Raw genomic sequence first — 26112 nt, 5'->3', positions numbered from 1 at the left:
TTTAAGATTTGCCCCAAATAAATGGCTGCCCTGATTAACCGGTGGCCCAAATAATGGGAAAGTGCTGCTTACTTGAAGGTTAAGAGTGGTTACTCGTTTTGATTTTACATTACAATACAAAATGTGTGATATGTGCAAATTGTTATTTGTCAGAATATGTTTTCACTATTTGTACGTTTTAGTAATTACACATGTTATTTAATTTTTATATATAAAAAGATATGTATTTTTAAAAAAACTAGGACACTAACTGATATATTATAAAATTTTCATATGGTCAGTAGTTGAACAGAATTGCCTATTCCTAGTTTTGGAATGGGGAAGAAAGGATTTAATCTCTGTAACAAAAATTTTAGTAAATTGAGTTACCTAGAGGACAGATAAAATTAATTGTTTATTTTAAATGGTTGTGAGAAAGTGATCAACTGTGTTAGTTCTGTGTGGTTGGGATTGTTTGGCATTCTATCAAATAAATGAATAAGTTGTGCAAAGATGTCAGTAATAACTAAACCTTGATCATGACTACCAGCTGGTTCTGTACGTTGAATCCAGTGAAAATATGATCATTAAAATAACCAAAGAAAATTGCTTCATTGTTAAGAAAATTAGATGGGAGAAAGAATTTTGAAGGAAAAAAAATGAGTGTTCTGAATAATTTGCCAAATTGGGAGAATTATAGAGACAGCACATGAATTTTATATTTTATGGTAAAGAGATTTTGAGCCAACGTAAATCAAGAAGAGATTTCAGATTGAAAAGTCTCTGCAAGCAGTTGTTACACCGGAAAATTTCAAGTACTACATTTTAAATTGGAAGGAATCATTGAGTGATTAATTAGAATAAATGAGATGAGTGGTGTTCAAGGGATAGATAGTTGAGATTCTGGTAGAAGTGTGTCTTGGAAGACTAGATGGAAATAGACTCCGTTGAGGTAGAACTGAGACCATTATATTTGTGAAATGAATTGTTTTTTTTAATTTTTTATTCATTACTTTGGCTCGTTATGGATTGTTGTAGGTGAGAGGGATAATGTGATGATGCTTTTAGATGTGCTGCTTTAACCATCTCCTTAACATAGTATGGGCTTCACATTGTCATCCCTCCCACCACAATACATAATATTCACGCTCATCCAGTCACAGCTGACAGGGTAGCAGTATCAAGATTATTCACTGGCTCATCTGGACACCTCCTGGACCAGCATTTCCCAAACTTTTTTTTTTAGTCATGGAACACTTCATCTCACAATATATTTACAAAACACAAGTTTAGCAGGAGCCTAAGAACTGTTTGCTAATATTTTATTACATACAACACACTGTGCATGAGCAACATCTTTATTTCCAACACATATAAAGCTGAAATTCAAATAACTGTCATCATACTTTTTGTTTTGGTCTTTTATTAGTTGGTTCCTACTTTTTCACTTCTGATTTTTGGGGAACAAAAGGCTGCGATTGTTCATCCTCACTTTGAAGCGTGACGATATTGTTTGTTTATATCGACTACAGTTGCAATACTAGAAGTACTTGCTTCTCGTTTTAAAATTGCTTTTTTCAACCACAAATCCATGGTCACTTATTTTAATAATAATATTTCTCCTCCTCTCCTTCAACCCGTGTACCCAAGGCTAAATTGCATATGAATGGCATATTAGATAACTACATTGCTATTTTTTCGTAGATGTTATTGCCTCTGTGCATATTTCTATATGCAAAAGCAGCCAAAATAAAGTATTCTGCAGTCTACTTGGTTATCAGTCTATGCCAGTATATTAATAACCAAAAAAAAATTATGTTAAAAATGTGGTGTACGCTACAATATGCAAAATTTATTTATTTTATTTTATTTTTTAAAATGATTGAATTTGTGAAAACAGTTTTATAGCTTCACCTTCAAAATATAAGGATTGTTGGGTCTTTTCCTTGATGTATATCATAATCTTAAAAGACAGACTTCTGGGAAAACCAAAACTTCACTGCATAGTAGAAAAGATATGAGATGCTGAAAGTTTAAGATATGGTTAACAAAAATAGTGGTATTCTACTGGGTGATGAGAACCTGGTCATGGCTTATGTGACAGTTCACCTGTGTAATGGCCATTACTTCCTGCCTGGTCAGACAGGCCTTGCCATTCCTGTTTGGTGTGAATTGTATACCTTGACTCCCTTTTTCGTTGTCTCTCAGTGGTTTCTCCCATTAGACAGACATTTATAGTACTTTTGTAAGTTTAGTTTAGTCCCCTTCAGCATGAAGGTGCAAGTGAAGATTTGTATGAGTTAGAATGACTGAATTTGACAAATTAACATAGTTGATGCAAAAATGTTGCTGAACATCAACTCCATCAGTGTTTTAGACTTCCAGGAGGGCCTTAGCAACCATAATGTAAGAATGTTCATGACAAACCTCCAGAACTCATTGAACAGCTAACTACTACTTAATGTACTCGTATGTACATTAAGATTTTGAGAATCTAGTTAAGCTGTTAATGAATAATATAAAAGATTAGAAATCTTATAATACCATATTGGTGGACTAATAATAGAATAGCAATTGCTTAAAAAACGGTACTCACTTTGAATAAATCTTCAGTGGTATATTGAGAAGAGGTGATTAGTATTTAGGTTGAATTGTTAGCTAAGAAACTAAATGGGAAAATGAATAAAAATGGAATTTAAAATAAGCGCAAGGAAGTAGAAGTGTACACATCCGATCCTTGGTTGTCATTGAAGAGGGAAGAAGTAATTTGAAAGCTTGAATAAAATAATACGATGAGGCCAATAGTCATTACGAAGGACTTTCATTAAATAATAACGTCTTCAGTTGGCAATTGAATGGGCAGAGAATGCGTGTTGTTTTAAAGGTTAAAGTTTATACTCTCGTGATGTACTTTTTGACACGTGGGAAATTTAACCGTGAAAGATTCCAAGCTGGTGAAAGATTGAAGGGGAGTTTGGCATTAATAATTTTAAGATTAGAATGATGTCGACACCATTCAATCACGAATGCTTCATATTGAAGAATTCTATAATTAGATTTGAGTTTAATAATGGAAATAGCAGAGTCGACGAGAGGGGTGTGATCGTGGGTTTGGGCATGAATTGTGAGTTCTGTACTGGCTTGACTTGTTCTAAAACTGTTGAAATGGTAATATGCGCGGGTGTTGGCGGATTTGGAAGAGCCGAATTTGGTGGTAGTGCTGCCAATGTAACAGGCATCACAGTTTGGCTGACATTTTATGAGGTATGTTATATTATTAAGATCGCTGGTGGAATAAGTGTGTGTATCTTTATAGGAATTTAAAAAAATCCTAGTTTATTGTAAGCGGAAAAGACGAGAGAAGTGTCTGTTTTATTACAAATACGGCGGAATTGTCCTGCAAGTTCACTATGGTAGGGGAGGATTATACGAGTGTTGGTTTTGTTATTGTGTCCGGTTGGATTAATAATCTTATTTTTGGTGGTGGAAATTGTATTTAGGATGAGTTGAGGGGGGTAACCTCTGGCTAGAAATTTTTCGGTAAGGTATTGAAGTTCATTATGTAGGTCATCTTGTGAGGAGCTAAATTTTAAGGCGTTGTGAATTTGGTTGTTTAAGGCAGCTTTTTTAGTGCTGAGGGGGTGGTGAGAAGATAAATGACAGTACCTACAATATCACAAAACTCAAAAACAAACTGGATGCAATCCTAAGGAAACTCAGACAGAATAAGGAAATTAATCTTTTTACATTACAACAAATAGGAATTCGCAATAACATCCTTCCCCACATGTTCGGGATTACCAAGTTACATAAACCCCGGCTACCCATTAAGACTTATTATTTCTTTCAGCAGATCAGCTTTTGCCAATTTATCCACCTTTCTTGTCAAAATTATATCACCTCACCAGATTCTTTACATTCAAAATTAATAACACCAATCAAGATTTCCAAAAAATAGACAATACTGTAATATCTGACGGAGACATATTAGCATCCTTTGACGTCATATCCCTTTATACTAATGTACATATCCCTTTTACTCTGCAAGCTTTACGGGAATTCTTAACTGCAGATGATACTTTAGCCAAACGCACTTCCCTTTCTGTCGACCATATTCTTGAACTCACCACACTTTTATTAGATGCCAGGTATTTTAGATTTAACAATAAAATTTTCCAACAAACATTCGGGTTACCAATATGCCTAGGCATTTCTGCCTCCCTGTCCGAAATTTACCTAGCCACTATCGAGAAACAAATTTTACAACCCTTTCCCTCTGAAATAAAATTATACTTACACTATGCCGATAACATCCTAATTATAGGCAATAGACCCATCATTAACAATCTCTTTTCAAAATTTAATTAGGTACATGACAGGCTAAAACTCACCCTTGAATTTGGAATGAACAACCAGATCAATTTTCTCAATCTCACTCTCCATATAACAGGTACAAAACTATGCACAGAGATCTTCAGAAAAAGCATGCACACTGGCAAGTACTTACATTTCTCTTCACACCACTCCCTCAGCACTAAAAAAGCCGTCTTACACAACCAAATTCACAATGCCTTAAAATTTAGCTCCTCACAAGATTACCTACATAATTGAACTTCAATACCTTACTGAAAAATTTCTAGCCAGAGGTTACCCCCCTCAACTCATCCTAAATACAATTTCCACCGCCAAAAATAAAATTATTAATCCGACTGGACACAATAACAAAACCAACACTCGTATAATCCTCCCCTACCATACTTGCAGGACAATTCCGCCGTATTTTTAATAACACAGACATCTCTCATCTTTTCCGCTTACAATAAACTAGGATCTTTTTTTAATTCCGTAAAGATACACACACTTATTCCACCAGCGATCTTAATAATATAATATACCTCATAAAATGTCAGCCAAACTGTGACGCCTGTTACATTGGCAGCACTACCACCAAATTTGGTTCTTCCAAATCCTCCAACACCGGTGCATATTACCATTTCAACAGTTTTAGAACAAGTCAAGCCAGTACAGAACTCACAATTCATGCCCAATCACACCCCTCTTGTCGACTCTGCTATTTCCATTATTAAACTCGTGATTGAATGGTGTCGACATCATTCTAATCTTAAAATTATTAACGCCAAACTCCCCTTCAACCTTTCACCAGCTTGGAATCTTTCGCAGTTAAATTTCCCATGTGTCAAAAAATGCATCACGAGAGTATAAACTTTAACCTTTAAAACAACACGCATTCTCTGCCCATTCAATTGCCAACTGAAGACGTTATTGTTTAATGAAAGTCCTTCGTAATGACTATTGGCCTCATCGTATTATTTTATTCAAGCTTTCAAATTACTTCTTCTCTCTTCAATGACAACCAAGGATCGGATGTGTACACTTCTACCTCCTTGCGCTTATTTTAAATTCCATTTTTCTTCATTTCCCCCCCTTAGTTTCTTAGCTAATAATTCAACCTAAATACTAACCACCTCTTCTCAATATACCACTGCAGACTTATTCAAGGTGAGTATAGTTTTTTAAGCAATTGCTATGCTGTTAATGAATATACAATATTACAGGTAGTTAATGCAATCAGTGCACTAAAAGGATAAATATAATAAAATTTAAATGAAATATTGTTTGTTAGGTTTCTGTGGAGAACAGATACATTAGAGACCAAATACAGTAAAATTCCATTACAGTGAATACCATTAAAATTAAGGTTTCACTATAACAAAAATATTTAGGATTCAGTCACCTCTTATTATTAGTGTTTGTAAGTTTTGTTTTAACGAAATGCTTTTAGTGAAAAATTCAGTACAACAAATTATTTTTGATTTCCACTTATGCCTAAAATGTGTTGTTTTTCAACAAAAAAACTTTATCAGAAAATTATATTCCAATTTTTTTTTATTTATTTTTTTTTTATCGCTGTGGTATCCACTGCTACTAATAGTTACTTTTTTTATGGAACTATAATAAAAGAGGCTCCCTGTTTTCATAATTCGCCTTTATTCTCGAAACATTCCCAATCAGTACATTTGATTGGCAAAAAAATGTGTAAAAATTAATAATTACAATTAACCCAGTGCAGTCCAAACCCATGAATTTTCTATAGCATTAAAGTTGAATTTTTTTACTAATTCAGAGAAGAAAGTAAACATTAAAAATAGAAAAATTATGAGTTGATATGAGAGAAAAGTAACAATAATTTGCATCTGCTGTAGCATGTACAAAGAGCTTCAACTTCTCTAATAGTTACCACTTACTTTGAATGCTGAACTGCGGGTAATTTTCCAGTGGAGCAAAGAAAACTTCAGTCCTAAAACTTAATCCTGTCTAATATTTTTTACAAAGATTACTGCTCTTATGCTCATCCTCAGATTTCTAGACAAGATAACATATATCCATTAGGGGTTAACTGTGACTTCTAACCTCTTTTGGCATAAGCATGTTACAAATATTGCTTCTTCTTCAGAAAAATTCTTTTTTTTTTTTTGCTCTTGGCATTACTTTTCTTCTATGCAATACACACTCTGTACCAAACTCAAATCTGCCTTACCATGGAATATTGCACCAAAACCTCTCAGGCATCTAGATTCTTTAAAAGAGTGCAGTCAGGTTGATTAATGACCCATCTCTTACAAATTTTCTCCACTTGCTATCTCATGGATGTGTAGTTTATGCTGTATGCCTTTTCTATGGATATTTCCACAGCCATTGTCATATGTAATTCCCCCACTCTCTTCCAGACCAGTCTGAACACATGCTGCAACCAGTCGGCATCCGGGCCCCGAGTGCCAAGCGATAGTGACAAGCGATTTTCTTCCAGTGATTATAGAGTGATCTCCAAAGTGATATAGTTTCTTTATTTTCCAGTGCGGCTGTTATTTTATTCACTTGAAGTGATTCTGTGCTTTAGAAGTCAAAAGTAAGAACCCAGAAAGGCAATCCACCTTTCTTTTCTTATTCTTTATATATATCACTAACCAAATCAACTAACTCAAACAACCGCTTGGTCACTGGTGGCACCGCTCCTGCCTCCACGTGGCGGGGCCGGTAACCTGGGGGGAAAACCAACCCTCGGGGCGAAAAGGAGCAAAGATGGAAACAAGCGAATTTCCACGTTTAGAGCCAAAGTGCTCTCAACATGAACTTGACAATGACACCGACCATGACTTCTCTCTTTCAAAGAGACTTAAAAAAGACACTAGGAAGCAGGAATCTCCAGCTTTCCTAATAATACACTCTTTGTCATCCCAACCTGTGAGCAAGCTCTCACCTTTCATCATCCAGAGATGCCTAGAAAACGCTGCAGGTTCACCAAAAATGGTTAAACGTCTCCAATCAGGAGATCTATTAGTAGAGACTTGTTACTCAAGACATTCTGAGTTACTACTAAAACTTACTTCTTTAAGCGGAATACCGATTCAGGTCACCCCACACAACACACTAAATTCTTCCAAAGGAGTGATCTCTGAATGGGATCTATTATACGTTTCTGAGGAAGAAATTGTCCAGGAGCTAAAAGATCAAAATGTCTCTCATGCAAAACGTATCATGATCAGAAAAGACGGCAACTTAACTCCCACGCGAAACATAATCTTGACTTTCAGTACTCCAAATCTACCGGATTCTGTCAAAGCAGGTTACTTGAATTGCCGCATTAGGCCTTATATCCCAAATCCGCTCAGATGCTTTAAATGTCAAAAGTTCGGCCATTCTCAGACAGCATGCCGTGGAGACGCCATATGTCCAAACTGCAGCTGCAAGAATCACACACAAGCAGAATGCAAAGCTCCAACACCACAGTGTCCTAATTGTAGTGGCAAACATCCAGCCTACTCTAAAGACTGTGAACTGTGGAAGATAGGAAAAAAAATACAAAAATATAAAATTGAAAATAAAGTCTCTTACCAAGAAGCGAAAAAACAGATCAACTTAAGTATGCCAAAACGCACTTATGCTTCTACCACTCTCAGACAGGAATCAGTGGCATGTCAAACTGAAGTATCCATCTCTCCAAATATATCAATATCAGACTGGGCTCGATCAGTACTCTTGATCCCGCATCCATCTAAACCGAATTCAACAGACCAAAGCAATAACACGCCACTCTCAATTCCAACCCAGAGACTTCCTCATCGTCAGGCAGCAGAAAATTTGCAAAAATCGTATTCTGCTGAGACGAAAGTATCAGGTCTAACAAGCATGGATACGGATGATTCTATCGGTCAAGAAGAACTGCTTGAAATACATGCAGAAGATGATATGGACGATAGCAATGAATCGGGATGCCCCACTTTTCCCCGAAAAGAAAAACCAAAACCGGACCGTCATAAACAGTCAACTTATAAAAAACAGTCAGATACACCTTCCACGAACAAAACCAAATAATGGAACACATCATTCAGTGGAATTGTAGAGGTTTTCGTAGCAACATCGATGATATTAATGAACTAATTCACTGCTTCAATCCGGTAGCTATGTGCCTACAGGAAACCAACTTGACTCCCCAAGTTTCCACTACAGTCAAAAATTACACTATTTACAGACAAGATAGATCTGACACTAATAGTGCTCATGGACTCAAGAGTTCCTTCCAGATGCATTCCATTGCTAACCTCTTTAGAAGCTGTTGCCGCACGCATAGTAATTGGAATTACCGTTACATTGGTCTCAATTTATCTTCCACCTAATCGTCCATATTCTATTCAGGAAATCGAAGGTCTCGTGTTGCAACTACCAGTTCCCTTCTGTCTACTAGGTGACTTTAATGCTCACCACCCATTATGGGGTTCATCCAGTTTAGACAGGCGTGGAAAACTTGTTGAAACGTTAATAGATAGACAGGATCTAACGTTGTTAAATACTGGCGCTCCTACCTATGTTCATCTTCCTACCGGATCAACCTCTGCAATAGACCTTTCCATCTGCTCTCCAGTGCTCTATCCAAGTATCCAGTGGGCAACTCTTAACGACCCTTACAACAGCGATCATTTCCCAATAATATGCAAAGTTCAGACTTCCTGTTCATTACCAACAGACAATCCAGTAAAATGGAAATTTCCAAAGGCTGACTGGATAAAATATAGCATGCTTGTCTCGTTCGACAACCATATCATACAGTGCTCTTCTATCAACCATGTTACTGAACATATTACAAACCAAATTCTAACAGCTGCAACCGCTGCAATTCCACAATACCAAGTCAGGAAAAGGCAAAAATTAAATTATTGGTGGAACGAAGAGTGCAACAATGCAAAAAAAGAGAAAAACAAAGCTTGGAATCAATTCCACAAACATCCAACCACTTCCAATCTTATTAATTATAAGCGACTTAGAGCAAGAGCCCGTTATATCAGACGGAAAGCAAAAAAAGAATCTTGGATTAAATTCTCTTCCTCAGTTAATAAAAATACAGACATCAGACTGATCTGGAATAAGATAAAATTGTTAAATGGCAAAATTCCTCCAACATCTACTCCACTAATTAACTGGAATGGACAGGAACTCTCTACTCCTGCAGAAATCGCAAATGCACTAGGATCTGTATTTTCCCAGTTGTCCTCCTCAACTTCCTATGACCAGTTGTTTCAAAAAATTAAAGGTGTAACTGAAAAATCCAAACTGAATTTCACTGACAGATGCGCACTAAAATATAACCAACTATTTACCATGGTTGAACTTCAGCATGCTCTTACCAACACAAGGAATAGCACTGCTGGCCCTGATGGGATATTTTATATAATGCTTAAAAATTAAAATACAAAGTCACAGTCATCACTGCTGTTCTTCCTCAATCGAATATTCACTGAACATACATACCCAAGCTCCTGGCGTCATTCCTACGTTCTGGCAATCCCAAAACCTGGTAAAGACTCTTCTGTTCCTCAAAACTACAGACCAATTTCACTTACCAGCTGTCTGAGCAAAACCCTCGAAAAAATGATTCACAGCCGCCTGACTTGGTATCTTGAGTCCCAAAAGTTAATCAATAACAATCAATTTGGATTCAGAAAAAATCGATCATCATTGGACCTTATGATTAAAGCCGAAGCAAATATCAGAAATGCATTCATCAAAAAGGAGCATCTCGTTATGGTCTGTCTGGATATTGAGAAAGCTTTTGACACCACATGGCGTTTTGGCATTTTAAAGGATCTACATTCTCTTGGCCTGAGAGGAAATTTGCCATATTTCATCCAAAATTTTTTAGAACAAAGATCCTTTCAAGTTCGTTACCGGGGAACTCTCTCTAAAAAGTTTGTTCAGGAAGAAGGAATCCCTCAAGGGTCCGTTCTCAGCGCTACTCTATTCGCAATTAGAATTAATCACTTAACTGAAATTATTCCGAAAACAGTGGACTCATATCTTTATGCCGATGATCTAACAATCTCCTGCCACTCTCAAAACATGAACTACATTGAGAGACAATTGCAGATATCAATAAATCAGATCCAGATTTGGATGACACAAAACGGTTACAGACTATCCAGCCAGAAATCTACTGCCATTCATTTCTGCACCATGCGTAAAATGCATCCTGATCCTGAACTCCGATTAGATAACCATCTTATTCCAATTGCGAATAGTATTCGTCTGCTTGGCTTAATTTTTGACAGTAAGTTAAACTATCATAAACACATTGAACATCTCCGGACAGCTTGCCAAAAGAAAATGAACATACTCAGAGCCTTATCAGCAACAACCTGGGGAGCAGATCATTACACCTTGCTTCACTTATATAGATCCATAATTAGATCTTGTCTGGACTATGGCGCACCTGTCTTCTTCGATTCTGCTAGGGAAAGTACCTTATCTCGTCTGAACCCTATTCAACATTCAGCTCTAAGAATAGCTTTAGGTGCATTCAGAACATCACCAGTGCAAAGTCTTTATGTGGAAGCCTACGAAGCTCCTCTAAACATCAGAAGAAAGATGTTATTACTGAACTACGCAACCAAGGTCCAAAGCCAGTCGAACCATCCCAATTGGTCAATATTTAATGATCTGCCACTCAAGACCTTTTATAGAAACAAACCACAAGCAATTAGGCCTGCAGGTATTAGGTTAATGGAACTAGCAGAAAACTGGAACATACAACTCAAAGTCCACCAAGAACCTATAAATTACGTTCCTCCATGGTCTGTCATCATGCCGTGTTGTGATAATTATTTCCACCAATGGGGGAAACACTCTTTAACGAGTACTAACATCCAGCAACTCCACATTGCACATTTACAATGTTATCCCGACTTCGCAAAAATATATACTGACGGTTCAAAGTCCGAGAATGGATCAGGTGCAGCAGTGGTATTCCATGACACTATCACTTCTGTGTCACTTCCAACAGAATGCAGTAGTTACACCACTGAATTATATGCCATAAAGCTTGCTCTGGAAATCATTTTCCATCTCTCAATCGAAAAGAGCATAATCTACACAGACTCGCAAAGTGCCCTATTAGCAATGCAAAAGATTTCCCCATCTAGTCATCCGATACTACAGCAAATCAGATCAGAGTTGATTCGTCTCCGAGATCATCGGCAAAGCATTGTCTTCTGCTGGATCCCAGGCCATACTGGAATACCAGGAAACGAAATTGCAGATGATGCTGCCAAGCATCCATCCAGCACATCCGCAATGAATTTTCTGGTCCCGCTCAGTGACTACAAAATCCATATACGAAATATATGTAAGGAACGATGGACACTACAGTGTCAAACGCAGATGCATAACAAACTCCTTGAAATTAAACCTATACCCCAATTATGGGCCTCCAATTTTCGCACAAACAGACAAGAAGAGGTTGTACTGACCAGAGCCCGAATAGGCCACACCCATTTGACCCATCTATTTCTGTTATCAGGTAATGACCCTCCACAGTGTTCACATTGCCACAGGCCATTCACAATAAAACACATACTCCTGGAATGCACCTTGCATAACAACTCCCATCTAATTTCATTCACTTAGCATTAGCATTAGCAGAGGCATTTGATGCAAGAAAGCAAGCTTATGCAGCATCAGCCAAAAAAAAAAAAAAAAAAAAAAAACCACTTCCACTTCACCCCTCCGTTCGTTCAAAATACCTGTCCAGCTGAGCCTTAAACTTATTTAGGCTATCAACCTCCACCACAAGGGATGGAAGTCTGTTCCACCAACCAACCACCCGCTGGCTAAAGGCAAATTTCCGCACGTCTATCCTACATCTGTCTTTCCTCAATTTGAATTTATGCCCTCTCAGGTGATTATTCTGAGCTAGAGGAAGAATCCCATCAGCATTGAGCATGCTTAAACCATTCAAGGCTTTATACACCTCTATCAGATCACCTCGCTGGTGCCTAGTCTCCAGACACTGTAATTTGCAAAACTTAAGCCGTTCTTCGTAAGAGCACCCCTTTGTTCCATTCACTAATCTTGTTGCCCTTCTCTGTACTCGTTCCAGCAGCTCTACATCCTTCTTGAAATGAGGCCTCCAGACCTGTATACAGTACTCTAGGTGTGGCCTGACCATCGCCTTATACAATGGAATAATCACCTCCTTATCCCTGCTGGAAAAATTCCTGTATATCATTGACAATACTCCATGAGCTACTCTTGCAGCCCGTCTGCACTGCTCAGAGAACTTCATATCTGCCTGCACAACCACCCCGAAGTCCCTTTCATTCTCTACCACTGTCAGTGTTGTACCACAGAGTTGATACGTTGCTCTGGGGTTGCTGTTTCCCATGTGTAGTACTTTACATTTGTCAATGTTAAACTTCATTTGCCACCTCTCAGCCCATCTGCTCAACCTTTCCAGATCCTGTTGCAGCAGCATAGTGTCAGTAGTGTCCTTGACAACCCTGCCAACCTTTGTATCGTCTGCAAACTTGGACATTAATCCCGATATACCATCATCAATATCATTTATAAATACAGAAAACAATAATGGACCCAACACTGAGCCCTGAGGGACTCCACTAATAACATCAGTCCACGATGAGCAGTGTCCATTGATTACCACTCTCTGTCTTCTCCCCCTCAACCACCCCTTTATCCATAGCAGTAATTTGCCTCCAATGTCACACTGCTCCAATTTGTGTAGCAGTCTTCCATGTGCAACAGTATCAAAAGCCTTTCTAAGATCCAAGTATATAATATCAAAGTTATTCCCTGCATCCAGTTCTTTTGTGACTGCATCATAGTATCCAATCAAGTTGGTCAGGCAAGACTTCCCCTTAACAAAACCATGCTGTGTCTGAGCTATAACTGAAGTCTTGTCTAAATGATCCTGCAGTGCTTCTTTAACCAGTGCCTCCATTAATTTTCCTGGAACAGAAGTTAAGCTCACAGGTCTATAATTACTTGTGTCAGCCTTTGATCCTCCTTTGTGAATTGGGGTCACATTTGCACATTTCCAGTCTATGGGTACCTCCCCTGAGTCCAAGGAAGCTCTCATAATTATGGCTAAGGGTTTGCTTACTTCCTTTGCTGCCTCCTTTAATATAACTGGATAGATCCCATCCACCCCGGGTGCCTTTCTTGTGTTTATCTTCAACAGTTTCTCCTCCACTTTACTCCCAGTTATTTCAAGATTCTGTAACTTACTGCTAGAGTTGAATACACCTCTGGCATTCCGCTCGCTGAATAACTCCTCATTTGTGAATGTCGATGCAAAATATTCATTTAGTTTGTTAGCTACCTGAGCAGGATCATCAACACTTGACCCATCAATATCAAGAGGACCAATCTGATTCATCCCTCTCCTTCTAGAGTTTACATAAGTAAAGAACTCTTTGCTGTTTTTCTTTGCATCCCTTGCCAAGGATTTCTCGTAATCTGCCTTCGCCTGCCTAACCTCCTTTGTAACTTGGTTGCATATCAACTTGTATCTATCATAGGCTTCTGTGTCATGTGTTAATTTGTAAGTATCCCATGCATTTTTCTTCTCTGCCATATGCCTCATTAGTTCATCTGACATCCATTTTGGCCTAAACCTTGAACAATATTTCTTAGTTGGTATGTAAAGCCTAGTAGCTTCCAAGATAAGTTCTTTGAATGCTTCCCATTTTGAATTTGCTGTTGGTAACATCATCAGTTGGTCCCACTGTATAGAATTTAAATACTGTCTCAGTCCATCGTAGTCGCCTTTACGGAAGCAATAACCCTTCCCTTTACCCCTAATGGTAGTTACCTCTTTGAGTAAATCCCACTTCAGCACACTGTGATCACTGCCACCTAGTGGTTCATTTATCTGCAGATTCTTAATGCATGAAGAATCACTGCTGATAATCAAATCAAGAGTATTGCTCCCTCTAGTTGCCTCCCGAACATGCTGATGTAGAAAACAATCATCCAATAAATCCACAAAAGCCCTGCTAGTGTGTGAGTATCCAGCCCCCAAATTCCAGTCAATATCTGGGAAATTAAAATCTCCCATTATAAGACACTCTGATTTACTGGCCCATTCTATTTCCCTGTACAGTTCCTTATTATACTCATCAGAGTCATTAGGCCTATAGCACACTCCTACTCTCAATTTTGATCTCCCAATGTTTATGTCACACCAAACTGACTCCACACTGCACTGTCCAGCGATGTCGACTGGCTTCACTTCCTTGGTTTTTATGTGTTTCTTAACTAATAGCATAACACCTCCCCCCTTCCTATCCTGTCTATCCTTTCTGTAGACGTTGTACTCCCCAAATTGCAGTTCCGCATCCCTTATATCTGTGTGACACCACGTCTCTGATATCCCAACAATATCTGCCTTCGATGTTTTGAGCAATACCTCAAATTCATCAAATTTATTTACTAAACTCCTAGCATTGGTGTACACGCAAGTATACCTGCACCTGTTTCTATTCTTAGCTACCCTAACACAACCCATGTGTTTACTTGTACCACAATGGCTCCCAGCAGTCTCTGAAATACCATGCATCTTGTTTTTCAGGCTTCTGCTCATTCTAATAGAAGCAGTGCAAGAATCTCTTTCAACTCTGCCAGTGGCTACTGTCAATCTATTGGTCTTTGTCTCCCCCCAAGCTAGCAGTTTTCCGACCCACCTAACACTGCCTCGATAGCATCAGCAAATATTCTTGCACCCTTTCTATTTAAGTGTATCCCATCCCTGTAGAAGCAATCTCTCCTGTTAACAAGTACAGTCCAGGCTGAAAAAAATTCTACCCCTTGAGCCTTGCACAATCTTTCCAGGGCCGAATTGATCGACAAGGCTCTCATCATATACTCCCTCCTATCGTGTCTGGGCAGAATTGCAGACACTTTCAAATTCAACCCTAATTCTCGGCTTTTGTTCAACAGTGACCTGTACTTGTTAAGTAATTCTGCCGGTCTCCTACTCTTAATATTATTAGTGCCAACGTGTACAACTATATCACCTTTTGTGCCCTTAAAAGATGATATTCGCTCTACAACGTCATCAACCTTTGCCCCTGGCAGACATACCCTGGTCCTGTTCCTCCTATCTTTTTTACAAAGCATGTTCCCCGTTTCCCTGACAATAGAGTCACCAACAACTACTAGTTCCTTCGGGACCAGTGCATTCTGCCTTGGGGGTTGTCTCTGTGTCACGCGATGCCCAAGTGCAAGCTCTGGCGTTGATGTGGGCAGCTGAGAGCTTGATGGGCCCCTCAATTTAGTTTCTTCGAGGGCATCCACCCTGTCCTTCAAGCTCTCATATAGGCCCAAAAGAACGCCGAGTTGTTGCCTGATATCGATACACTCCTTGCATCGCGCACACACAAAGACATCCCCCTTGGCAGTATCATGTCCCGTACCCGATTGCTCTGCAAACATCAAGCAAACAGTGCATTTTATAAGGCTGTGAGTCAGAGGACAACTGCCCCCCTCAGTTCTGCTCTGAGCCACAGCACTTCCATTAGCTTGAGCCTTTTGCTTTGCTGCTCTGGTCTGAGTCATGATTCTATTAATTTATTAATTAATTATGTTATGTTCAAACTTACAAGAATTGTCACTTCGTCATATGATAGGCGAAAATTCAAACCTTACAGAATTTTTTTCCTTTCTGAAACGAATAGGTTTATATAACCAATTATAGAAGCCAATAAAATTAGTACTAACTACTATGACAGGTGCAATATGGCCTAAGTAGCCTTTGCACCAGAAAAATCCAAGCACAACACAACAACAACAACAACGGTCAGCATCCATTCACTGTCCAACTCGAAACTCACAGAACCAACTTTTTCTCTTCCTCATTTATCCCTTCTACTTCTTTTTTCTGGCACAACCTTCCCTCACATCTATTACCAGAAAGTCAAATGTCAATTATCTTCTGTGTTCTCAGCCTCCAATGCATAGACAGCAGTATGTATTTAAGTAAATTCAAATGGAAATTGCTACTTCTGTTTATTGAATTGAAACTAAATTTATTTGAACAAATGATGATTATTTTGAAATAATTTTCAGTGTTATTCATGAGAACAAAATTTCACTGCAACAGAATGATTACACCAAAAAAAAGTTTGTTATAATGCAATTTTACAGCATGGTATTTCTTTAATTTATACAGTGCATAGAGATGTATATAGTTTTCTGGTGCTTGTAGTCTCCCATTATAAATTAATTAAATATTGTTTATGGCTGTGCAATATCACATGTTACTTTCCTTTACCTAAAATATTGCTAATGCTTTAAATGAATGGTTAAATATAACTATGGTACAGCAAAGCTGCTTGTATGGGAAGGGGTTACCCGAAGGTCAATGAAATGAGGAACAACAGAAGACAGAGGCAAAACAAAAAAAATGAACAATTTACAGCATCTGTTATCAGTGAAATGAGATACCTGCAATAAATGAATGAATATAGTAATTACTATCTTCATTCAAATTTTAGAAATAGTGAAGTTTTTTTTTTTTTTTTTAAATTATCAGGGCTTTAAAGAGCGAAATAATATATGTTTAGGAACTAGAAAAATTACATTAATACATTAAAAAAATTAATTTGCTAGCTACATATTTTTCTTGTTGCCATAGTTTAGAGAAATCTAAATAATGAATGGCACATATCCATTCAGCAACTTCCATATCAGGCACTTTAATATGCAGGCAGTCCTGGTGACAACAATAATGACAGATATGGCTTATGAAAAAAAAAAAAAAAAAAAAAAGAAAAACTAATGCCATCAGATATAGCAAATTTGTGCTGTATTTTTCAGGCTAAACTTGGTAAGGTATGATTCTGTTCCTCTGTGCCCAGCCAACCTAAAAATAAATGAAATAAACTGAAAGTAAGGAAGACAAAACAAAGCAGCACTCACCTTCAGCGATGTGGTTGCATGGCCCTGGCCCAAGGAGGGCATATCCACCAAAGAACGAGCACCACTAATAAATGAATGAAAATAGAATAAAAGTAAATGAATAAAAAATAGAAAAACTAGGGCCACCCAACCACTGGTCTTTAAGGGGATCTTAGCACTCGTGGAAGTGCACCTTGCCAAGTTTAGCCTGAAAAAAGACAGCAGGAATTTTTCATATTTGCACTTGGTTTAGTGTTTCCTTTTTTTTTTTGTGTTCATAAGTCATATTAATATTACCATATCAGTCTCTGTAGTAAAGTATGAAGATAGATATGGCATTGACAAGTTTTAGTCAGTAAACCTAATAGGATATGAAAGACTTAAAATTTCTTTACACTATTGTGCTTTAACCTTGAAAAATGCAAAGTACTGCATATGGGTAGAAGTAACCCCAGAGAACCGTACCAACTGTGTGGTACTACACATAAGGTGGTAGAAAATGAAAAAGACCTGGGAGTAATTGTGCAGTCAGATATGAAGTTTTCTGAGCAATGCACACAGGCTGCCAGGGCAGGTCATGGGGCTTTGTCAATGATATATAGGAATTTTGCTAGCAGGGAGAAGGTGGTAATTGTCCCTCTGTATAAGGCAATGGTCAGGCCATGCCTTGAATACTGTGTACAGGCCTGAAGGCCTCATTTTAGGAAGAATGTAGATTTACTTGAGTGTGTACAGAGAAGGGCAACAAGATTGGTGAGGGGAATGAAGGGATCCTCTTACCAAGAGAGGCTTAAGTTCTGCAAATTGCAGTGGCTGGAGACTAGACACCTGCACGGTGATCTGATTGAGGTGTATAAGGCCTTAAATGGGTTGAGCACACTGAATTCTGATGGGATCCTTCCACTTGTTCAGATTACGAACCTAAGGGGGCATAAATTCAAATTAAGAAAAGAATAGATGTAGATTAGATGTGCGGAAATTTGTCTTTAGCCAGCGGGTGGTTAATTGCTGGAACAAACTTCCATCTGTCGTTGTGGAAGTTGACAGGTTAAATAAATTTAAGGAGGAACTGGACAGGCATTTGGAGGGAATGGTGTGATTTTTTTTTTTTTTGGCTGATGCTGCATAAGCTCATATACTTGCTTTCTTGCATCACATGCCACTACTACTACTAATACTATTATAGACATGGAACATTACCTTTTACCATTTGCCACAATTTATAGTGCAACTTTTCACTGCATCTAACTGCTTCTTGCCAAGTGCCCGAAATGAAAGTCTGCAAACAGACAAGGGTATAGGCATAACACTACATGGGTGCATATAACTGAAGATGTATGCTGTCTGTCACCCTTGCCAATGTTATTTCATCACATTGATTGAGAGACAGACAAATCACTGCAGTGTATCTAAAAAGCAAAAGTAAGTTGTGTAAGAATTTTTGTGAACATTTCATTATCACTTTACATATTGCGAGATATTTCAATTAAAATAAAGTTTTTCATAGCAATTTAAAAATTCCTATTCTGTTTATTTTAAAAAGAGTGCAAATAGCATGGCATTTGGTCTTTCAAAGGGAAAGTATACTTAGAAATGACAGGAAAATAAATGTAATTGAAATAAAATGTTGTAGGATAGGGTAAAAGCATAAATAGTGATAATGTATATATAGGTTCCACTGTATTTTTTGATTTTCTGAGATAGAATTTGTGGCGCCTCCATAGCCAGGTGGTCAGCAGCAGTGTGTAGCACCACGCGTCTTGATTAGACTGGGGTTCGAGCCTGTGATCACCAAATACAGAGGATGCGGAAAGGGCAGAGAATGACCACCGCATATCCCCAGAGCAATATGGCCTTAGTTGCTAATGCTCCTAAAAACCAAATAACAAGCAAACATAGAATTTGTTGCTTAATGTTGTTAATGAATTGGAAGTATCAGTGTGTAGATGTTCATAAGTCTGATGGTAGCATTTATACGTGTATTTATGTCACTAACATTTATAGGCACTATTTTATTTGATGATCTTTGTAATGATCTTGTGGCATCATACCTTATTTGTCTCAGAACGCAGCTTGCAACATTCCTAAATCTACCCCTGATTTTGAAGTTTACATAACTACTTCAAAAATAGTTCTCATGGGCATAAGATAGAGTTAATATTTAATATTTGGTTTGTCTCTGGCAGAGGAGTGACACTTTAGCTGTCAAACTGTGTATTGCATAGGCCAGCGTTTCCCAGACTTTGTTCCGCTGAACACTAGTTTTTCGTGAGATGTGGTCATGAAAAATCATAATTAATAATTAAAAAAATATATAAATAAAATAAATAAATTTTGTATATTTGTAGCGTACACCACTTTTGTATCATTACAATTTTGGTGAGCTTTTGCATAGAGAAGTATGCGGAAAGGAAATGACATCTACGAAAAGTAGCAATGTAGTGATCTAATATGCCATTCATATGCAATTTAGCCTGGAGTGCACGGGTTGAGAGAGGGGAGAAGCGAACCGATATCATAACTAAACTCACTTCCTTTGTATAATTTTTTTTTTTGATAATTATCAGTATTTCTAAAATAAATGACCATGGATTCTTGGTTGAAAAAAGGAACTTTAAAACGAGAAGCAAGTACTTCTATTAGTGCAACTGTGGTCGATGAAAACGAAGACAGTATTGTTACGCTTCAAAGTGAGGATTTCAATTCCGTGAAAAAACAAGAACCAACTAATAAAAGACCAAAATGAAAGTATGATGACAGTTATTTGAATTTCGGCTTCACATGTGTTGGAAATAAAGATGCTCCTGATGTAAGTGCGTCGTATATAATAAAATATTAGCAAACAGTTCTTTAGCTTCCACTGAACTTATGTTCCGTAAATATATTGTGAGCTGAAAAAGTGTTCCGTGACTAAAAAAGTTCGGGGAAATGCTGGCATAGGCAGCATTGTCTGATAAGGTTACGTTTTCTTTTTAAACGAAAACACTAGTCTCACTTTGGTTTTATTGGATTGGATTTTATTCCAAACCATGATGGAAAACTTTTTTTCCATCATGGCTTAAATTTCCTTGTAAATAACTGCTTACAAGATCCCAGTTTCCTGCCAGTTTGTTTTTACTTTTTATGTTTAAATACTTGTTTTGTAACAGGTTTTTTTTAAGTAAAAGTTATTTCTGTACTTAGTAACAAATGTGTCTAGAAAAGTATATTTGAAAAAAAAAAAAAAAAAAAAAAAAATGAGAAAAAATAAGGATATCATATACATAGTAGTGCACTTCTACTTCCTTGAGCAAATTTTAACAATTCCATATCCATTCAGTTAAATAAAACTTCAACTTAAACTTCATTTCCACCCCAACTTCATGTAAATAACCAGTTTGATCAAAGGTGAGTACTGTCTATCAAGCTTTACAGCTATTCACACTATTAAGTCGATTATACCACGGTGCATTAAGAAGCTCTATAAATCATCTAAGGATTTCATATATGAATTTTTGGTTTATTTTAATGATAGTTTCATTTCAAAAACTAACAGAAAAGACAGTACACTTAGTAATGGTCTATTAATCCTCTAGCAGGAACACAGGTTGATCCAATGCAAAAAGAAAGAAAATACATTTAAGTATCAAGATATGTATTAAATTATGTCTGTAAATTTTAATATGCTTGTAGCAGGTAGTCAGCTTCAGTATGCATCATAATTTCTTTTTTTTTTTAATTGGAGAAGCATATAGCTGTAAAAGCTTATTACAAATGCTCTGTGTTCCTATTTGATATTATTTTCCCATCAAGTTTTGGTTTCAACTTGTTGTCAGGAATAATTTTTTTTCTGGATAACAAGGCTTTTATGGAAGGTGTTATATATTGTTATTGTTTAATATAGTGCCAAATAAAGAATATAATTATAAAGTTCACCATTTTAAACTATTTCTTGCTCCTCTTCCTCCCACAAACATTGTGTTGAATGCAGTGAAACAGCTAACTTGTTCATTGGACTTTATTTTAGTGTCTGCTGTAGAATCTTTTCCAATGACAGTCTAATAAATATATTTATTAATGTACTTTTAACAGGATGTGGATACAAAGAGGGTAGGAGAAATAGGATTTGAAGGATTTGCTACCTTTTACCACAATCTTATTCATGATGAACAGGTGAGAGGCAAACAACAATTGATTTAATTTTTGAAATTGTAAATAAAATAAATAAATAAAATCAACATACAGTTTTTATTACAATGTTCTGTTGGTTAGATTGACACAGATGAAATTGTTCAATTTGATGACAGTTATACACAATATGTGACCAGAAGTATTTGGACACCCTCCCACAAATATTGGTACTGTGCCAGAAGTTCTCTGTGCATGCATATTGGCTCAGCCATACCAGTAAAAATCATATGGATGTGTAGCAGTAGTATGGATCATGAGGAGGGAAGGGGAACTTCTGACAGAATTACTGACCTTCAGTGTTGAATGCCACATCAGTAAACATTCTACGTTCACAACTGTTACTTGTCTGAGCCATCCAGAATCTGTTGTGATCATTGTTAATTAAAGATGAAAAAATATAAGTGACACCCCAATCAAAACAAGGTCTAGATGGCTTCTTCACAAACTGTTGGAATGTGTTCAACAAAGTACAGTGGACCCTTGCTTTACGATATTAATCCGTTGCAGCAACACCATCGTATTGTGAAAAATATCAATGTTGAACCCAATAGCACATTGTTTTTTGGTAACCCGTTCCAAGACCTCGGAAGTTGAAATTTTCGCTATATAACTAAGCTTTACTTCCGAGGATCTTTCTAAAAGGTGATTTTCATAATGGAAATTGTGCATATTGATTAAAACTAATATATTGATTAAAGCACAGCATAAAAAATCACCCAAACTAGAGGATGCAAGAACAAAACATGCAGCCACCATGCTTACAAATGCTGCTATCCCATCCCATCGTAAAGTGAAATAAGTAGGCATCAGTTAACATGATCACTGGTTAGTGGAATCAGCCGCTTTAATTTCAAAAAACCAATTAAAATTATTAAAATGCTTTGAATCATTTTTTTGTTATCATATGTTCTGTTATAAGAATTAATTTTGAATGCTTTTGATATTTTTCTAAAGCATATTTCTGGAGGTCGCTACCATAAAACAATAAAAACAATTTGCAGTTTCTGGTTTATTGGGCTTTTCTGTTAGAGCATGTATTATTAATGGATAGTAAAGTAGATCTTATTGCATTTGCAATAATACCGATAGCTGGAATTCTGTGAGTTTTTACGTTATTATGTTGAAATGTGTTTCCCCTTCCATGAAATCTTCATTAATATAAAAAACAAATTTTAAGAATATTCATTTCATTCCTAATTTTTTAGCCTTTTAAACTTGTTATGCCGTATCTCACTTATTGTGTTAGTTGCAATTTATGCATGCCATGTTCTTTGTTATTGATTGCTTATCTTTTTACTGTTTTAAATTTTACACTCCCCCCCCCAAAAGTCAGTGAACAGAAATATCAACTAGTTTTAAATTTTACAACCAAAAAAAAAAAAAAAAAAAAAAAAACGGTCAGTGAACAGAAATATCAATTAGTATGTACATATTAATTAAGCTATGTACATAAGCGTACATTTATTTTTATTTTGCCAACCTGTGGAAAAAATTCTTCAGATTTTCATGTATCATTTAATATTAATTGTTAATGTGATAATGTATAAATTTGTGATCTTTACTTTTATGGCCTCTGGGGTAATATTCCTTCTATTTTCGCTTATCAGAATCTCCATTTAATAGAATTAAAATTCAATTTGCAAATGTGATCACAATGACTGGTGCTTACCATATATTGTATATTAACAGTATTTTATTATGGAGAGTCCATCTTAAAGTGATTTGATCATATAGTGAACCAATCGTAAAGCTGAGGTTCACTGTATTCTCATGCATATCATATATAGAAAACATCACTGAGCATGTGCAATAGGCCACAGGGACATCCTTCAGTATATTAGCCACCCATAGGAAGTTGCACAGCCTTGAATTCAGTGATAGGGCAGCACATTGGCCCACTATATCACAAACACTGCATTCTCTCCTGGCCTGCAAAAAACTTGCGGCTAGGCCTGCACCACAACTGAAGAATAACAGTAAGTTAAGGCGCCCAGAGAGTGCAATGCAGAAAGCAAGAATCGTATAAATGAAATGAAAGCTAGAAGAATGAATGAAAGTGTAAGTGTGTGAGAAAAAGAACACAAATCATAAATACTACAGTTAAATACACACTAACCCTAGTTTTAATTAGTATTTAAATTTACATTACACATAATTGTATCCCCCCCCCCCCGGTGTGTGAGAAAACGATGAATGAGTGTGGTGGGGATATATATATATAAACCCCTGCGAATAGCGGGGGTTACATTCCTGAGAAATGCTGCAAATACCGAAAACACGAATACTGAGTTATGGCTTCCATAGTAATAAAGGGGTTCCGTTCCAAAGTATGAAATATATAAGAAAAACTAGTCTAAAATTTGGTTTATGTATGTATGTATTATATGTACCTTCATAATATGACTATGTACATAGACAGTACATAGGTGAAATGCAAGCATACGGCATCGAAATGAAAATAAGAAACAATTTAATATTAAATGTAATATTTATTAGAAATTTCAAACAAATCTTTCAAACCAGTGCCTTTGCTAGCTAAAAAACTTATCCTGCCAGTGCTATCACCAGTTTCGCTAAAGTGTTGATAAAGGAGTTTTGCCTTTTCACGAATGATGAATGAACTTAACGGAATTTTATTTTGAGTTCGGTCTTCTGTCCACCAATTTAAAGCCTTTTCCATTTTTTCTAATTTAACATCACGAGTTACAAAGCAAATTTTTGAAGAAATTAGCACGTTTTCATGGACACTACGGCGGATTTTTTCTTCCAATTTCTTGATTGATCGTACCGTTGACTCATTGATTTTATAACGTTTTGCCACTGAGGAGACACTTTCACCATTAGAAATTGTCTAATTACTCAATTTTGTTCACTAATGTCATCACCTTTTATCTTTTCACATTTCCCTTGTTATTCGTAGCCATATTTTTGTACGGGTTAGAAACAACTTGTCCACAATAAAGTCACTTTCTTCCATTAACACACGTTTAAAAAGTCTGTTTTACACTGCAAAACGGTAGATTTATCACTTTTGTAAGCATATCAATGTATAAGCATATAAATTAAAAGCAAACGACGAAACCTTCCATGACAAGCGCATAACACACTGAACAAGGATTAGCTAGAAACATGCACCTCGCGATTTTGTCACCCCTCTCCCCCCACCCACTGAGCACTGTTTTGACCGGGAAAGATGATTTTAGCCATGCCCATGTTTTTTTTATGGCGGAAAATGTTCACGGCGCTTTAAAATTCACATTTTTTTAGGTTTCATTTTATATTAAATCAGTGACCACGAATACGCGAAACTGCGAATACAGATACTGCGAATAGCGGGGGTTTACTGTATATATATATAAAAAAACTTGGGGAAAAAATATAAAATATAAGGAAAAAAAAGTATAAAAAATGAATGCAAGTAGAGTGAGAATGCAGATTTTGAATAAAGTAAATGTGTGTCACTCCCACCCCTTCGCCTGGTGGGTTCACGCTGCCAGCTAACATATCCCATCCCCAGAGCAGGATGGGCAGCTTGACCTTCTTAGCAGATTCGACACTACATGGACACGACAGCCATCACTGACGAAGACATACTGCGGGTTTCCTACCGACACGCCATTTGGCTATCTGAACTGGGTACTCTAACCCAGTTCCCTTTAAAACCCCATCCCCAGGCAGGAGCAAGAGACCTGTCTCCTCCCCCCCCCATACTTCGCCTGGTGGGGTTCGTCTCCACTGAACTCTTTGGGGATGCCTACTCTTTCATCCCTATTCTTCTATCTGTCCCCCCATCTTCAGTCCCCCCTCTCTCACTAAACCGACTGAGTACATCCCTTACCAATGCCACCAAATTCTAATCAACGTCTAAATTCTACTGCTTTCATGTAAATCTTTCAGCCAAATTCTAGTGTACACCCCACCCCCTTTTTTTTAATCTACTGGATGCCTAACCTGCCTCCTTTTGGAAAAGTGTGGGCAACGGTGGGTCCCAATAGGGGACAACTAACACTACTATCTTTCATTTAGCGTATAGCCTCGTGTCTAAATTTAATAACATCAAATTTTTGCACAACCCATTAGGCCTTTTAACACCTCTCTAGCGTTCAATCCCAACTAGCGATTTCCTAGCAATCCCGTTAAGTATAAATGTCAAACGTGAGATTTTTTTTTTTTTTTTTTTTAAGGTCCTAGCCACTGAAATCCCAGGAAACTAGGTGGCAGGACCTGCCAGAGCAACTTGTTGTGATACTGGACACACTCGGCTAGCCTCCACGTGGCGAGGTATGGGCAACATCGGGCCCCACCAGACAATCAATGGGCACAACACATCACACTGCTCAGACATGGCCCACATACTTTCAAGTCTCTGGCTTGACAGTGTACTGTCCTCGATGCAGCGAACACACAAGGAGATGGGAGAAATCCCAGGTGCTGTCTGACATGAACATACCTTATACCTTATTCAATATCACAATGCAAAATGGCATTTGGAATGGCCATTTCACATTGGTGACCATGTTTATTCCTATTCTCAGACCATGTGACCATCCTGATTGATGACCATGTTTATTCCTGTTTTGGTATGGGGATTACTTAGAGGGTGCTTCTTGTTGAAGTGTATCATTTCTACCATAAAGTTCAGTGGAGGCTATCTGATGATATTGAGCTGTTTCAGCTGATTAAGACTTTGTTCATTAG

The 26112-nt window shown here is 37.3% G+C and overlaps 1 protein-coding gene across 1 annotated transcript in view; it reads left to right on the top strand.

Moving 5' to 3' along the window:
• sl (small wing phospholipase C gamma 1) overlaps window positions 1–26112 on the top strand; it is a 602812-nt gene that overhangs the window by 99569 nt on the left and 477131 nt on the right. The window contains exon 5 of the mRNA XM_090377657.1: window positions 21316–21396. Coding sequence (XP_090233783.1) covers window positions 21316–21396 — 81 coding nt within the window. The remainder of the gene's footprint in view (window positions 1–21315; window positions 21397–26112) is intronic.

This window comes from Mastigoproctus giganteus, chromosome 7 (genome assembly GCF_048544385.1).
Source record: "Mastigoproctus giganteus isolate SK-2022 chromosome 7, ASM4854438v1, whole genome shotgun sequence".
In the NCBI taxonomy this organism is placed as follows: Eukaryota; Metazoa; Arthropoda; class Arachnida; order Uropygi; family Thelyphonidae; genus Mastigoproctus; species Mastigoproctus giganteus.
The sequence above is the reverse complement of the archived record's forward strand: the minus strand, read 5'-3'. Positions and strand labels throughout refer to the sequence as shown.